The sequence below is a fragment of the Gopherus flavomarginatus genome, chromosome 2 (assembly GCF_025201925.1).
Source record: "Gopherus flavomarginatus isolate rGopFla2 chromosome 2, rGopFla2.mat.asm, whole genome shotgun sequence".
In the NCBI taxonomy this organism is placed as follows: domain Eukaryota; kingdom Metazoa; phylum Chordata; order Testudines; family Testudinidae; genus Gopherus; species Gopherus flavomarginatus.
The window spans coordinates 224,842,479-224,859,372 of NC_066618.1; the positions used below are offsets into that span (position 1 = coordinate 224,842,479).

The 16,894-nt window shown below is 43.0% G+C and overlaps 2 protein-coding genes across 3 annotated transcripts in view; both read left to right on the plus strand.

The window, feature by feature from the left end:
- LOC127045671 (serine/arginine repetitive matrix protein 1-like) overlaps positions 1-16,894 on the plus strand; it is a 190,592-nt gene that overhangs the window by 108,642 nt on the left and 65,056 nt on the right. The window lies entirely within an intron of this gene.
- Positions 667-16,894, plus strand: part of SPIDR (scaffold protein involved in DNA repair) — a 322,336-nt gene continuing 306,108 nt past the window's right edge. For both annotated transcript variants that reach the window (XM_050941943.1, XM_050941945.1), the window contains exon 1: positions 667-764. In XM_050941943.1, coding sequence (XP_050797900.1) covers positions 750-764 — 15 coding nt within the window. In that variant the 5' untranslated portion in view covers positions 667-749. The remainder of the gene's footprint in view (positions 765-16,894) is intronic.

A 16,894-nucleotide genomic window follows, 5' to 3' on the forward strand; every position in this document is an offset into this window, starting at 1 on the left:
TGCCATCCCGGTGCCCAACAGATTATTTAACCCGGTACGAAAATGTGCGGCCGGAAGGCCCGGCGCCAGAGCGGAGGGCTCTAGCCGCTCCCGCGGCGCAAGGGCCTGTAGGGGGCGGTATGGGCACGGTCCCTGCGCTATGTGCCGCCCCCGGCCTCGCGGGGGCGTCCTTTGCCTCTGCCACAGCACCGCTGGTGCAGGCTCTGGGCCGCCCCGCGCAGCCGGCCCCGCGCCCCTGCCCGAGAGCAGCGCCGGCCCGCAGAGCAGGGGGAGGGCTGGCGCCCCCGAGCTTCCCTTGACGGAGGGGCGCGCTCCTTCGGGTCCACAAGCTCCCAACCGCTTCCCACTGCAGGCAACTGAAGCTTCCGCCAGCGGCCCGCCTGGGCAGGGCGCGCACACCCCGTCCCCTACGCCAACCACCGCGCACCGTGCGCAAACTGCGCATGCGCACACTCGGTAAGGGGGTAAAAGGCACGACCGCTCTCCGGTCCCTCGGTGTCCGCAGCAGACTGCTGAACGGAAAACGAACGAGTGCCTCCTCTGTTACGTCACGCGCATCCCGGCACGGCTATCCAATCAGAAGCCGCTGTGTCGCGGCGCCAAACTGGAAAGCAGGGGGCGTGGCAGGAAGGACGCAGGCCCCGCCTTCAGCCCGGGGACTGGAGTTCGGGCTCCGCGCGCCCCCTTCCGGGGTTTCCCTGTCACGTGGCAAGGGAGCGGCTGTTGCAGCGTAAGGGGCCGGGGGAGCTATGCCCGGTAGGAAGGTACTAACGGCCGGAGTGAGAGCGCGAGCTGTGTGGGGCGGGCGCGGGGTCTCCGTACCCGGGCCCTGAGGGAGGGAGGGAGGGAGGGAGGGCGGGGGAAGACTGGAGTCAGTCCCGCAGTGATCTGGCGCCAGGGCTATGTTAGCTTCCGTTTGTACAGCGCCTAGCACAGTGGGCGTCGTTCGGTACCGTTATTGGTTTGATGTATAGGAGGGCAAATGGTGTCTGAGCCTAAAGTTAAGCACATGCAGAAATATTTGCAGAATTGGAAACCAACTGACCAGCTATACTAATTTGCTACTAATGTCATCGGCATAGCCCAGTGGCTCTCAAACCTTTTTACTGGTGACCCCTTTCACATAACAAGTCTCTGAGTGCGACTCCCCTCTTATAAATTAAAAACACTTTAACACCATTATAAATGCTGGAGGCAAAGTGGTGTTTGGGGTGGAGGGTGACAGCTCATGACCCGCCCCCCCCCATGTAATACCTCCTGACCCCCATTTTGTGAACCCCTGGCATAACCAAAGTGTAACACCATTTTGCCTGAAAACTATGCTTCTGCTATATCAAGGGTTCTCAAACTTCATTGCACCATGACCCCCTTCTGGCAACAAAAATTACTACAAGACCACAGGAGGGGGGACCGAAGCCTGAGTCTAGCTAATTCCAACTGCCCTGAGTGGGGGAGCCAAAGCTCCAGCCCTACTGCCCTGGGTGGGGAAGGGGTCAAAGCCAAAGCCCAAGGGCTGCAGTCCCAGCCAGGTGCCTGTAATGTGAGGCTTCAGCCCCGAGCCCCAGCACATCTAAGTCAGGCCTGGTGACCCCATTAAAATGTGATTGTGACCCAGTTCGGGGTTGTTACCCACAGTTTGAGAACTGCTGTGCTATATGTTCCTTTCAGAGGTACTTAATGATCACTTCCAAATAGTAGACAGACCCCCCCCCCCCCCCCCCCCCCCCCACATAGGAGTCCAGGTTAATGCTTTTCCCCATCATAATAAATAAGTCTTGTAACATTTCGCTAGCCCTTTGTGTGGAAGCTGACTGTTGCCATGTTTAGGTCTAGAAAACTGCAGTGCTCACTAACCACCCGATTGGATTTTCTTTTCTTTTCTTTTTTCCTGTGGATTCCAATACAGGACAGAATATCATTCATCACTTCGAAGCTAAAACCATGCAAAAGAACTCCCTAGCTATAGATGTCTCTTCTGAAATTTTAATATAGTTCTTCACATTTCCAGCCTCTCTCTGGTTGTAGCCAAGAGGGCTAATGCAATTCTTGGATGTATTAATAGGATAATATTGAGTAGTCCTAGAAAGAGTGTATTTTCTCTGTATTGGCATTGGTGTGATTTCTGTTTGGATGTTGTGTCCAGTTCTGGTGTCAACAAAGTAGGAGGTTGGTAATGTACCCTTAAATTTTATTTAAAGTAAATTTAGTTATGCTATATTACACCATCATAGGTTCAACTCTGGTGGCTACAGTATCAAGCTCAACAGAGTGAAAGTCACCTCTGCTACCTCCTTCAGATTTAGAGCCTCTAGGAAAACACAAAGACCAAGGATAGTGACCACACATACATTTATAAGTATCAGATCTAGTCTGTTTTATTAATTTTATTAAAGTTATGATAAGGTTATGATTACCCAAGCATATAGAAATCCTGTTAAGTTACAAATATAGTTATCCTTAGTGATATTCTTAAGCTCTGATAACTGCCTTGCCAACTGATCAGTAGAGGGATGGTTTCTGCTAGTTTTTTTCCCACAGGGAACTCATTTTACCCAGTTTGGAAGCCCTCTTTTATCTTGTGATTCTGACTACACCGAACACTAGATGCATGTGCATGAAGGTGTCCACCTTCTTTTTCCTTATTTGTATTGTGTTCTCCAAGAATATTGAGGTATGCTATTTTTCATAGGTTGTGTATAGTTCTTTTTATACTTATTAGCAATGACAGACAACCAGTATCCTGCTGCTAAGGCACATGTTAGAAAAATGTGCCTCTAGGTCATTTTGTGATCTAAAATAAATCTTGTGGCTAATTTTTTGAAAAACCACCCATTAATACATCTGTTCCCATAATTTTGTGGCATAGGGTCATTCTTTGGTTGCTTACTTCTGTCAAGCATTTCTTAAGCCTATGGCCTAGTATTGCTAAGCCAAAATCTTACAGGCCTCAGCCTGTAGGCCTTGCATTTCAGCTCTACTTACTTAGACGTGATAAGTGTGTTAGGTATCTAACTACTAATCAATCTTATACCTCTACAGTCTAAGTCTATTTAGCATACAATGATTATAGATAACATGACATGACATTCACAATAAATGAATGATAAAATGAAGTAATTGACTACAGTAAATTGGAAAGGGTTCAGAGAAGAGCTATGAGAATGATTAAAGAATTGGAAAATTACAGTGAACATGCTGTTTACGGTCTGCTGAATACAGAGATAGTTAAGGGATGACTTGATCAGTCTTTAGGAAGGTACATGGGAACAGAAATTTAATAATGGTTAAGGCTAAGATTTTGTCATGGTTATTTTTAGTAGAAGTTACAGACCAGTCACGGGCAATAAACAAAAATTCATGGAAGCTGTGACCTGTCTGTGATGTTTGGTTCCATGGTTTTCCCCACCACCATGGTGGCTGGGAGCTGCGGGGCCGGTTTACCCTCTGCCCACGGCAGCTGGGAGCTGCAGGGTGATCATATTTCCCAAAGATGAAAAGGGACACCCCCAGCTGCTCACCTAAGGTGGCCCCCTACCCTCCTTCCATGCGAGGCTGTCACCTGTTGATGGAACCCTGAGGAGGGACACCTTAGGAGTCTGTTACCTGTTGCTGAACATTGTGGGGGGGGGGGGGGGTTCACCTGTCGCTGAAACCCTGCCAGGGCCATGCTGGCTGCCAGCTCCAGAGTCCTGCAGCCCATGGGGCTGAAGCAGAGAATCTCAGGGAGATCTCTTGAAGTCATCGATTCCGTGACCTCTGTGACATAAACATAGCCTTACTAGTGATCTCTTCAACCTAGCAGAGGAAGGTATAACACAATCCACAGGCTGGAAGTTGAAGCTAGGCAAATTCTCACTAGACATAAGATGATAGATTCTCCATCACTAGAAACTTTTAAATTAAGATTGGATGTTCTTCTGAAGGAGATGCTCTTGTTCAAACAGGAATTAATTTAGGGAAGTTCTATATGCAGGAGGTCAGACCATAATTGATCAGTGATGGAATGAAATAGATTTTAAATAAAGATCTAAGGAAGGATGGATGGTGCACAGTAACAGGGAGGCTGTTCCAAGAGCAAGGGCAATAGTTTCATTCATCTGGAAAACAAAATGTTGACTATTCTGGGAAGGGCTTAAGGTGGAACCTTGCAGTTGAGTTTGAGGAAAAACAATTTTTTTATTAATAGTTGGTAGTTTTGGTAAGTTAATTCCTTTTCAGAAACCCATTGGTACTCTATTTTTATCTTCATGCACTGTATTGTGTGCTTGTGTGTGTATTTTGGGTACCCAGGGGAAAATAAAGGTATGCAGATTAACTTCCATACTAGAGTTTTTGTTTTGCTTCCCTCTCGTCTTCCCTTCCCACCCCCAACATCAAAGGTCTCTTTTAATTCTGAAGGTATTCTGGTGATCTTAAGTTGTGACCTGCACACTCCAGGGCACCCTACCTTTACCCTTTCATGGGATCAAGGCATAACCTGGTTAATTAATTTAGGCACCCCTACCTTTTCCTAGTACCTAGAGCTCAGGGCAAAAGGCACTTGCCCTTACCCAGTTCCTAGGGCTCAGGGTGTAATCTTCTGCTGGTTTATAGGTCCTTTTAGCAGTGAAAGAGCCTTACATGGTAATGTCCATAACCTCTATTAACTGTTACCAAAACAGAATACGCTCACTACGCATACGATGCTCACTGCTTCCAATAAGGCAGACAAACTTTTCTTGGTGGCCAGTTAAGATTAGATCATCCAGGGCACCAGCTTCTGCACAGTATGATTGCCAGGGTGTTGACGTCTGGCATCTTTAATCTTGGGCTGTGTCCTGGAGTTAGGTTTCAAATAACTTCCTTTTGGATCCAAGTTTATATAATTAAAACTTTTGTCTTACTTAGTTATACCTTAACCAATCATTTTAAACTAAAATACTACAAGATTGTATTTTTCACCAGTCGTAGCCCACTACAAAACAATTCTTTAACGCATCATTCCTCTGCACCTTAGTTGAATTAAATCTTGCAAAATTAGTTATGCAACAGACAGAAACAATGAAAGAATCAGAGACCATCCAGATAAAAAATAGAGAAGTAGGGATCATAAAGGCAAAACAATAGGAGTATAGACTGCATAATCACAACTGTTGATAAGTGGTTTCTTGTCAGACAGAATACAATCAAACAAAGTTTTCTTTAACCATCTTAAGATCTGTTTCTTTATCTGAAGATGGTGGGTGCTATTAGGATGGGAGTGCCTTCTGAACATACGGATATTACATTGTTTTGATGCAATTTAGATGGAATGTGAGGATGTGACTGCTTCTTAGCTTACGGTTGCTGCTGTCATACTGTGGCTGCTGCTGCTTACTGCAGAAAAGGGCTTCTTCAGACCTTACAAAGTACTGGTGGATTGTATCTAGATTTTAAAAAGTATTTGGTCCTTAATACAGACATTGCTGCTATGAATTTGGGAAGGACTTCTGTTTGAATAGAACTATTCCTGGTTAAGGATGGGGGGAGAGAGAGAGAGGAAAGATTTAGGCATTTAACATTTATGATCATTTAATTAAATTTGTTTATAAAACAGTGGCCTGAATATCCTATGTACAATCTAAAACTGTAATTGTTCCAAACTCATAGTTTCATAGGGTTTGAAGCCAGCAAAGACTGTTAAATCATCTAGTCTGAGCTCCTGTATATCTCAAGCCATTACATTTTCCCCATATATCTCAATATTAAGACCGAATACTTTGGTTAGACCAGGTCTACACTGTAAACTTACACTGGCATAACTATGTTGCTCATGGGTGTGAATTAACTGCTGACTACTCTCTGTACAACTTCAGAGTACTGGTCCACCCCTTCTGATGTCCTCTCTCCAGCTGGGGACAATCTCTCATGCTTCAGAGGAGGGTGGGTGGGCCGGGAGGAGATGGAGACAAACAAAGCAACCTATTTACATCTGGACAATTGTGCATTGGGTGAAAAAAATCCTTTATGCCCCCTGCAGGTGACCAGCTGAAGGATGAGATTTGGTTATAGTTAAGGCTCTGTATTTGTCACTGCAGCAGCCCTGTGCTGCTGGACCAGGAGCCGCCTGAGCAGCTCAGGCAGCCCGCAGGCCAGGTGCACCGTCTGCTGCTGGGGCAGTCTCAGGGGCCCTTTTGCCCCCCAGCAGCAGGCATTTGAGTGTGGGAGGGTCAGGGCTTGGGGTGTGGGGTGGTGCTTACCTTGAGGCGGGGGTCCCCTCTCTCAGCTCCCTTAGATCTAATTGGACCTGCAGAACCGGGGCTTGGGGCACAGTGGAAGCAGCAACTGGAGCTAGGAAGCTGCAGTCACCGCTTCCCAGGAGCTGGATAGGGAGCCCGGCCCAGCACCTGCTGCGCCCCCCACCCCCTGGCTGTGACTTGCCCTTCTCCCCCCGAACACCATGCCCTCTCCTCATTTTAGTCAGGGGTATTTTTAGTAAAAGTCATGGACAGGTCACGGGCTGTGAATTTTTGTTTATTGACCGTGACCTGTCCATGACTTTTACTAAAAATACTTGTGACTAAATCGTAGCCTTAACTGTAGTCATCTTAATGAAGAATTGCAAGTTTTACGAGCATACTCAGGCACAGTGGGCAATTCTGTTCTCCCCAGGGCCCAGGAAGGAAGGGAACTTGTAGAGTCATGAATTATAAGGCCAGATGAGACCACCATGAACATCCAGCCTGACTCCCTGCACACAAACCCTATAGAATTTCTCCCAGAGTTCAATTAAAGCAATCGTTTACAAAGATAGGACTAGCTATCTTAAAGATTGCATGATGGTGAGCTAACCACTCCCTTGGTGAGCTGTTCTGATGTTTAATTACCCTCAGCTAGGTAATTGCATCTTATTTCAAGGATAAATTTGTTTAACTTCAACTCCGAGCCACTGGATCTTGTCAGCAACATTGAAAGCTCCCCACTCTTAGGTGTGTTTTTTCAGCTTGTAAGTACTGCTACACAGTGATCAAATCACCTCTCATCTTTCCTTTGATAAGCTGAATAAATTGAGCTCCTTAAACTTCACATCGTAAGGCTTGTTTTACAGCCCCTGGATAATTTTTGTGGCCTTCTTTTGAATTCTCTTCAGTATGCCCACATCCTTCTTGAAACATGGATATTAGAACTGGACTCAGTGTTTTTACCAGTACTTCGTACCAGGGCATTGTACCTGATATTCCCCCTTTTATATGTCCGGGGGTTGCATTAACTCTTTTTCCCACAGTGTAATTCTGAGAGCTCTTGCTGAGGTGATTATCTCTGATGACCCCTAAGTCTTTCTCTGAATTATTGCTTCTAAGGTAGTCCCATCCTGTGAGTATAACCTGTATTATTGATGCCGAAATGTATTGCTTTGCATTTGGCTATATTAAAACTAATTTTGGGGGATTATGACCATTTAACAAGGCAGTTAACCTGTCGTCCTCTTTATTTACTACTCCTCTGCTGGTAAAGTTTACAGATGATAAAGATAGTGATTTTATATCCTCTAGATAATTGATACAATTGTTAAATGTCATTGGACCAAGAGTCAATCCCTGAAGAACCCTACTAGAAACAGCCCTATTAATTGATATCTCGCTACTAACAGCTACATTTTGAGATCTGTCAGCCAGTTTTAGTCCATCTAATGTGTACTCTGTTAATTCCATATAATGCAAGTTTTTAATGAGTGTCATATGGTATGGAGTGAAATGCTTTGGAGAAATGCAAGTATACTGTATCATCAGTTATCTTTATCAAATAGATCTGTAATCCTGTCAAAACCACAACAGTTTTGTGTGTTAAGGTGTACCCTTCATGGGGTCATGTTGGCTAGCATTAATTATATTTTAGCCTCTAATTCTCTGTTGATAGTCCTGAATTAACCATCCCATTATTTTATCTGGGATTGAGATCAGGCTAATCTGTCTTTAGTTCCCTGGGTCATCCCTTTTACCCTTTTTAAATATTGGAACTATGTTGACAATCCTCTGGAAGTTCCCCCATTTTCCAAGATCTGTTACAAATGTTAATTTTTAGTTCAGAGAGCTCTTCAGATAACTTCCACTCAAGAACTATCAGGGCCTGTTGATTTGAAAATGTTTAATTTGAGCAGATACTGTCTCATATCTTCCTTTGTTACAGATTCTAAACTTTCTGTTCCATCCACCACATCGTATGAGATGGTTACATCCTCTTGCTTCATTCCAAATTCAGAACAGAAATAGCTATTTAATATTTCTGCCTTTTTCTACTTCACTGTTTACAGTTTTATTATCTGTATTTAGCAATGGATCTATACTTGACCTAGGATTTTTTTTTGTTTCTAATATGTTTTAAAAATGCCTTCTTATTATTTTTAACCCTATTGGCCATTGATATTTCATTTATTCATTTATTCCTTCCCTTCTCTGTTACCTACTTTTTTAAAACATTGTATTTATTGCCATTTACTTCTCCTTTTTTCCATTCTGTATAAATACTCTTCTTTTTTGTCTTATTGCCACTTCCACTTCTCCTTTTAACGATAATGGTTTCTTGCAGGGCATAACTATTTTTGTGTCTGTGGAATCATGGCTTTTTGGGCATGCGATAGGATATTTATCTTGAAACAAGATTAGTGTAATCCAGATGCTCTGATCTGATGATGATCATCACAACTTTGTTGTTGGTGAGATGAGAGCACTTTTCTCCTGAAATCCCAAGCCACACTGGTATTTAATAATAATATTTTGCATTTAAAGAGCTTCATTGTTCTGTGCTTTACAGACATGAAGATGTGATTGTAGAATTCTTGGTGCTGCAATCTTATACCCCAATTCCGCATTGTAAAATGAGTGTGCAGACTACTGAAACCGTGGCTAGCTCCACTGGGTCTCTGCAATTGCAGCAGGCTGCCCTTTCATTGTACACTCCTGAGTCGAGATATAAGTGCCCAGTCCTGCCAACTCTTGATTGCATAATTAGTCTTTACCTATGCAAGTGACCCATTGATTTCATTGGGGCTACCTGTATGAGTAAGAGTTTACAGTGTCAGGCCCTAAGTATGTGTTGAGAAATGGCTTCATCTGAGGAGTCTCATTTACATTTGGCAGAAGTCCTTGGTTTCAGTGGTCAAAATAAGATTATGAACCTGGGGAAACATAAAATTGTCTCTATTGAATTTCTCTTATGTAATTTGGATCGCTTCAAAGGATTTTAAAAACCATAGTCTTCAAAAATATTGATTCTAAATCATGAGGCTCCCAAGATGTTAGTTCTGTTTTTTGGACAGCCTGGTAAAAATTGAAAGACCCCATTAATCTATGTTTCACTCCCCCTATGAGCTTGTTCATTCTGGTACAAACTTTAAAGTGACACAAACAACTTTAAATAACACATCTATGATATATATTTAAACTTACTAGTGTTACAAACAACACCTAAGATAAGTTTTCCTCCCCTCACAGTTATCTTTTGCTTTTTGCCTCTGGTTAGTTTACTTAGTGCATTTGACAGCAGTTGCAGTATATTAAGTGTCACTGGTTGGTTTGTTTGTTATTTAACATATATAATATTACCATGCCATCCCTGGCATGGCATTTACCAGAGGTGAGTTTTCTAGGTAAAATCATGAGAAAACTAATTGGTACGAGTTTACAGCATTTTCTATTTAAAAATTGTTTAATTAATGCACACCACATTATGCTTAGTTTTAATTAAACATTCAAATTAGCTGCATAAGACTTTTAGATTAATTTAGGGTTGTACAAAGAAAAGGTAAAACCCAGTAGGCATAAAACTAATATATGTAATTATAATACCGAACATCAGGATGCCTTTATATGTTTTGGTTGAGTATTTTTTCATGTAAGTTATACATGTCATGGCTCATATTTCAGTTTTCAATGTTCTATAGACAAATGAAGAAAATTTGAATATATGAAAATGACAATAATACAGCTTTGTAGGCTTGAAGCATTAAGCAATCAGAAGCATGCAGAGTTGCAGACTACCTGTCCAGGTCCATTTGGCCATGCAGCATTCTGTAGCAGAAGCCAACTTTCATATGGTGGATAAACTGACTCCGTTCTTCAGTCTTGAATGGATGTATTCAAAGTTTGAAAAAATGTATTCTATGCATGCTGAACATTTTGGACACTGATGCAATTATTTTTCCCAGTTTCCTGGTTTAAACCATGTTTAAGACAGTATCTACAATGCTCTGTGCTAAACTAGTTTTCCCTGAGAAATTGCCAGCCCAGTGCCCATAGTTCTTGATCAGGATTGGGGCCTTATGTTGGCCACTGTACAAATACGGATAGGAACTGTTGAGAATTGAAAAGTTTGAGTTCCCCTGCCCCCTTTCATGTAGCAACATGGCAAGAGAAGTATTTTTAAGAAAAATGTGATTGTAAAACCACAAACTGGTAGAACAGGGACTCAGGTGGGGGCAGGAGCAAGTATAGTACTTATCATTACTTCTAACTTTAAAAAAAAAATTGGCTAAATTGAAATTTGACGGTATTCCCTCTTAGTTGTGCAGTGACTTAGGCCTTGACTACGCTTGTGAGTTACAGTGCAATAAAGTCTCCCAGAGCGCTGTACTTGACTCCCCGTCCACACTGGCAAGGCACATACAAAGCTGTGTTTCTGCGGCTACAGCGCTGCCGGTACTCCACCTCCTCGAGAGGAATAACCGCTGTTGCATATTGGCTGAGATGCTGCTGCTCCAGTGTAAACGGGGAGTAACATTATTAGCACTTTTAGACTTCCGGAAACTCCCCATAATCCTCTTAACTGAAGCATCCTCTCTTGTTTTGTTGTGAACTCCAGAGGAGGATGTGCCTTTTCAAAGCTCCCTTTCGGGGGCTGCTTATCAAAAAATCAAACACAGCTGCTGTCATGGTATAATTCCCCAATCTGAACCTTAGAGTCCAAAAGATGGGGTACCAGCATGAATTCCTCTAAGCTTAATTACCAGCTTAGATCTGATAGGCTGCCACCACCCAAAAATATAGTGTTTTGGGGCACTCTGGTCCCCCCAAAACCTTCCCTGGGGACTCCAAGACCCAAATTCCTTGAGTCTCACAACAAAGGGGAATAAACCATTTCCCCTCCCCCTCCTTTCTTCCTCCCAGATCTTTCCCGCCCTGGGTACATTAGGAGATCACTGTGATTCAAACTCCTTGAATTACAATACAGATAAATCAGGTTCTTTCTCCCCCTTCTCTCCCCTTCCCAGGCTTTCCCTCCCTGGGCTATCCTGGAGAGAGAGACAGATTCAAGCTCCGTGAATCTAAAACACAGAGGAAATTCACCTTTCCTCCCCCACTCCTCTTTCCCTTCTCTGACTAATTCCCTGGTGAGTACAGACTCAGTTCCTTTGAGCCTTAACAAGGGAAAAAATTAATCAGGTCTTTTAAAAAGAAAAGCTTTTAATAAAAGAGAGAAAAAGTAAGAAATCTCTGTAAAATCAAGATGGAATATTACAGGGTCTTTCAGCTTATAAACACTAGAAAGAAGTCTCCCCCCAGCACAAATACCAATCAAAATCCATCCAGCAAAATACACATTTGCAAATACAGAAAACAATCAAAAGACTATAACTGCCTTTTCTACTTAATACTCACTATTCTGAATATGAGAGATTGTAGCAGGGAGATTGGCAAGAAACCTGGTTGCACGTCTGGTCTCTTTCAGGACCCAGAGAGAACAAAGCAAAACCCAAAAAACACAAACAAAGGCTTCCCTCTACTGAGATTTGAAAGTATCTTGTCTCCTGATTGGTCCTCTGGTCAGGTGTTTCAGGTTGACTGTTTATTAACCCTTTACCGGTAAAAGAGACATTAACCCTTAACTATCTGTTTATGACAGCTGCTATTTATCTCCTGTCTGTGTGTTCCATTCTGTGCATCCGAAGAAGTGAGCTGTAGCCCACGAAAGCTTATGCTGAAATAAATTTGTTAGTCTCTAAGGTGCCACAAGTACTCCTGTTCTGTTTGCTTTGAATGAGTGAGAGGCAGGCGGGGGGGGGGGGGGCTCTGTTTGAAGTACCGACAGCTAATGTTTGCTTGATGAGAGAGATGAGGTGGTGGTGATTGGGGTCCATTTCAGCAAGTGACTGCTTATCTGATCTATGAGAAAAAACGAAACTGCAGCTGTTTGCTTTCGTTGAGTGAGAGAGAGATGAGGGAGGAAGGAGGGTCTGAACTTACAAGACAGTGTGCTGACACACATTCTCAGCACTCCAAAAACCCACTTTCTCTCCTCCAACGCTCCCTGTCACACTCCACACCCCCCCCCATTTGAAAAGCACATTGCAGCCACTTGAATGCTGGGATAGCTGCCCATAATGCACCGCTCCCAATGCAGCTGCAAATGCGGCCATGACAGTGCACTGTCAGCTGTCTGTGTGGACAGATTGCAGCGCTTTCCCTACTCAGCTGTGCAAAGGTGGGTTTAACTCAGCGCTGTACATCTGCAAGTGTAGCCGTACCCTTAGCTCACTAGTATTAATTTGAATAGCCACAGGAAGATGCATGCTTTCCTTTCTAGAGAAGTGAGAGGCTAGCCTTGCATGGCTGCAGTCTTGTAACACTTTTTGTAGGCCATAACTTATGTCAGAAAAGCTCAGCATGCGAAACTGCAGCTAGAATTTTCAAAAGCACTTAACTACCAATCAGACACCAAAACAACGAGCCACAGTTTCAATAGAGTTCAGCACATAGATTTTCAATAAAGCTTAATATCCAGTCCCAAGCTATGGGTGCTGAGCACTTGAAAGTCTGCTTCTGCGCTCTTTCAAAAATATGGCTCTCAGGATCTGACTGCTACTCTTCATGAGTAGTCCCTTTGATAACTCTTGCTGTCACCGTTGATAACAGAATAATGAGTTGCAAGATCAGGCCCTGATGGCTGCATTTTTGAAAGAGCTTAGAGGCAGACTTTCAAGTGCTCAACACTCATAGCTGGGGATAATGTTTTCAACAGAGCTTAGCACCCAATGTACTAAACTCTTTTGAAACTGTGACCATGCATTTTGGTGACCTTGTCATCCTTTCTTCTGTGACTGATTGCTTCTATTCATAGTCGAGGTCAGTCTGTGGTAACAGAACTGAAAATGTCATTCCCTTACTTTTTTTAGTGGGACAGTTCACAGAGTTAAGTACTACTCAGAGTGAATATAGGTGGGAGAATTAGGCTCTCTGTGAGAGCTTGTCTACACTACCAAGTTTTGTCAACACCCAAAAGTTGACAAAACAGAAATCGCCAAAGGGTGGTCACACTTGCTCCCTCTGTCCACAGATCATGTCCACATTGTGGACACTGTCATCGACAGGGTGAGCGTTTTACCATGAGTATGTACCCCACAGTGCAGTGTTGTGGGAAGGAAGAGCTGATAGCTGCGCATCTTGGGCTTCTCTCTGAGTTCTCCCACAGCCCCCTCAGCTGCCGAGAGCAGCATCGTGAGTAGCTCTGTGAGCTCTCCATGCTGAGGAATGGCAAAGCAGCACAGCAGTCTGTCCCCACCCCCCTGCAGCAGCAGCATTCTGCCTGCTGCTGTGTTCCTAGTGCAGCACAGAACAGGAATATTCCAATTAGTTGCCCTTTGTTTGTTCAAACACACACATACTTCCCGGAGCTTTGAAAGGGGAGGGGTGCATGCCTGCAGGGTAGCAGAGATCAAAACACTGAGCAGAGCAATCACGGCAGGCATTGTGAAATACTGGCATAAGCCAGTTCTGTCAACAAAACAATCAGCAGTCTACACTGGCTCTTTATCGCTAATAAAGGGAGGGGAAAAGACAAAAGTCTCTTGTAGGGGTAGGAGTTTTTGTCGCCAAAACTGGGCGTTTTTTTGTGACAAAAGTCCCATTGTAGTGTGTCCCTCTTGCTGTTTTGTCACCAAAAGGCAGTTGTTGTTGACAAAACTTGGTAGTGTAGACAAGGAAGGCCTGAGTAAACCTTATGCAGCTAACTTCAGCAGGATTGTTTGCTAACAATTTACATGGCACAAGTAAAAGTTTGCAGAACTGGGTTCTTGTTTTTGACACTAGCAGCACTGGAGTTCTATATTAAGGGTTATTCAACCATTGTGCCTCATGCTTGATCCTGATTACAGTCTGACTTGGCTGTAGTTTAATCATTATGTACTTGTTGAATTTTCACTTCTTGCTCTTATAGGCTGGCTGACCATTCACCTCACTGGAAATGATCATAGGAGTGATGGCTGCAGGATTAGTTTCTGAGTCAGTTACACAGGGGAACGGAATATGATTCCACTTAAATAAATGTCAATACGACCTTTGACTTCAATGAAGGAACAATCCCAGAGACAGAATCGAATGCCTTTCTGAATGAAAGGCAGCAAATATTTTCCATCAAAGAAAGCCATCAAACATAAGCACTTTCTCTGTTTTTTTTTTTAATGTATGTATTCAGAGGCCAACTTTTGTCTTCAGAAGTTCTGTTCATTGTACTAATTTTTTTAACATAATTTTTTGAGCTGTAATAAAATTTGATTTTATGAGGAACACATTGAGTCTTTTTAATTTAGCTCTCTTGAGCCTCATTCAGCAACCTTTCATGCCAGATGTTCTGTTTCTTTATGCATAACATTCCCAAATTACTCAAGATGTGTCGAATTTTCGTGCCAGAGAGAAAATAACTAATTTTATTGCAATTTTGTGACTAAAGAATAAGAGAATTCACTGTTGCTGCTGTATTTGTTTTGGGAGCAATGTGTCCTCAGGATTAACTTTGTTACAAATATTTAGAATGAGGTGAAAACAGGGAGAAACTGGACTCTTAAACTACTATTTTAATTCTCATTTGTTTTCACGTGTCTTAAAATATGAATCGGACTAGGGTGGGGAGGAGAGAAACAAAACCATTAAAATTTCCCAGTGCTGTAGCCTTTCTTATATATATATATATATATATATATATATATATATATATATATATATATATATATATATATACATACATACATACACACACATACACACACACACACACACACACACACACACACACACACACACCTTGGGCAGAGTTCTGAGGGCGTAGGAGCAAGATCTCTTTACTTTAGTGATCGTTCCAGGGGCTGCAAAGCTAAAACAATTACAAGTTGTTGTACTAACTTATAGAAAGACATGCGTTAAGACCCTCGTGTAGACAGGGCAATATGAATCTTAATCTACGGTAGCTGTTGAGGGTCAGCCCTACTATAGAAGGCAGTATGACTGCACTGCAATAAAGGACCCATGGCTGGCCTGGGTCAGCTGACTTGGACTCGAGGGGGGTCTCAGGCTGCAGGGCTATAAAATTGCAGTGTAGAGATTTGGGCCTGGACTCTTGAGACCCAGCAAGAGGTCTCAGAGCCTGGTCCTGGACCCAAATGTCTGCACTGCAGTTTTATAGCCCTGCAGCCCCAGCTCAAATCAGCTGACCCAGGACAGCTATGGCTGTGTCTCCGATCTTTTATTGGAGTGTAGGCGCACCCTAAGATTTCTCTCAACTGGCATGTTAAAACTACAACTTGCCTTCTCTATTTTAGCATATGTTTTAAAACACATCTTTTCTTCCTAGTGTAGACGTGTATGGCCTCTGCATACACCTTAACTGCCTCTCTGGGGAGAGGAGAGTATGCTTTATAAAGTAGCAGTTACACTACATAGGGCTTGGCTACACTGGAGAGTTGCAGCGCTGGTGGTGGGTTTACAGCGCTGCAACTTACCGTCCACACTTGCAAGGCACATACAGCGCTGCATCTCTGGCTGCAGCGCGGCTGTACTCCTGCTCTGCCTGGGGTATAACAATTGCAGCACTGGTAATGCAGCGCTGCTTCGCCAGTGTGGCCACCAAAAGCGCTGTAATTGGCCTCCAGATGTATTTGGAGGTATCCCAGAATGCCAGTTCAGCCACTCCCAACAGCGCTGCAAATGTGGCCACACTGCAGCGCTGGTAGCTGTCAGTGTATCCACACTGCAGCGCTTTCCCTACACAGCTGTACGAAGACAGCTGTAACTTCCAGCGCTGTACAGCTGCAAATGTAGCCATACCCATAGTCTCATTCTAGCATTCTGCTCCCTACTCAATCATGAAGTACCAATCACCTGTTCTTCTGCTCTTACAGCTTCCCTACTCCATTGTATTTTTATTTTCTGCCCCCTGTGCTACATATCAGACGAAAGCATAGGGGTACTGTTTGCCAGGATACTTAATTAGAACTTCAAGGACAATGTGACCAAGAAATTTCATAGCAAGCAGTATACCTCTTTCTCTAGTTTTATAAAAAGCACATTAAATTCAGTTATAAAAATGGATTAAGAATACTGTTTTACAAAAGCTTTCTTGGCTTTTGTTTTTAATCTTGCATCAGAAAAACAATTGATTGTAAACTCTTGAGTAAATTGTGAAGTTCCTGCTGAGAGGACGGCATGGAGACAGAATTTAATTAAAAAACAGAAATTTTCCTCTTCAGCAACAGAAATTTTAGATTAACTGCATTCTGATTTCCCATTATTACCTTTTTATCTCTCATTACCAGAAGCCATCAGGACTACAAAAATTAAACTTTTTTTCCCCAATAATACTTTATACCAATATATTCATATACATGTTTAAAGGGTTGTGAAAATAACTAATCTTTCTTGTTAACTGTAAAAGATTGTTTTTAACATTGAAAGTAACAATTAGACTTATTCTAAGAAGCATAAGACTGAGAAAAGCAGAACTGCATCCCTCTTAAACCATGTCTACGTTAGGAAATCTTACAAACATTTTCACTTGTGGAAGCCTAAGTGTAGACAGGGGTGCAAGGGTTGATTCTATTATTCACCATTATGGTAAAATGCTGGGAACTGCTGGTACCTGCCTCCTTTACACCAAGGTTCACATGGCTGGG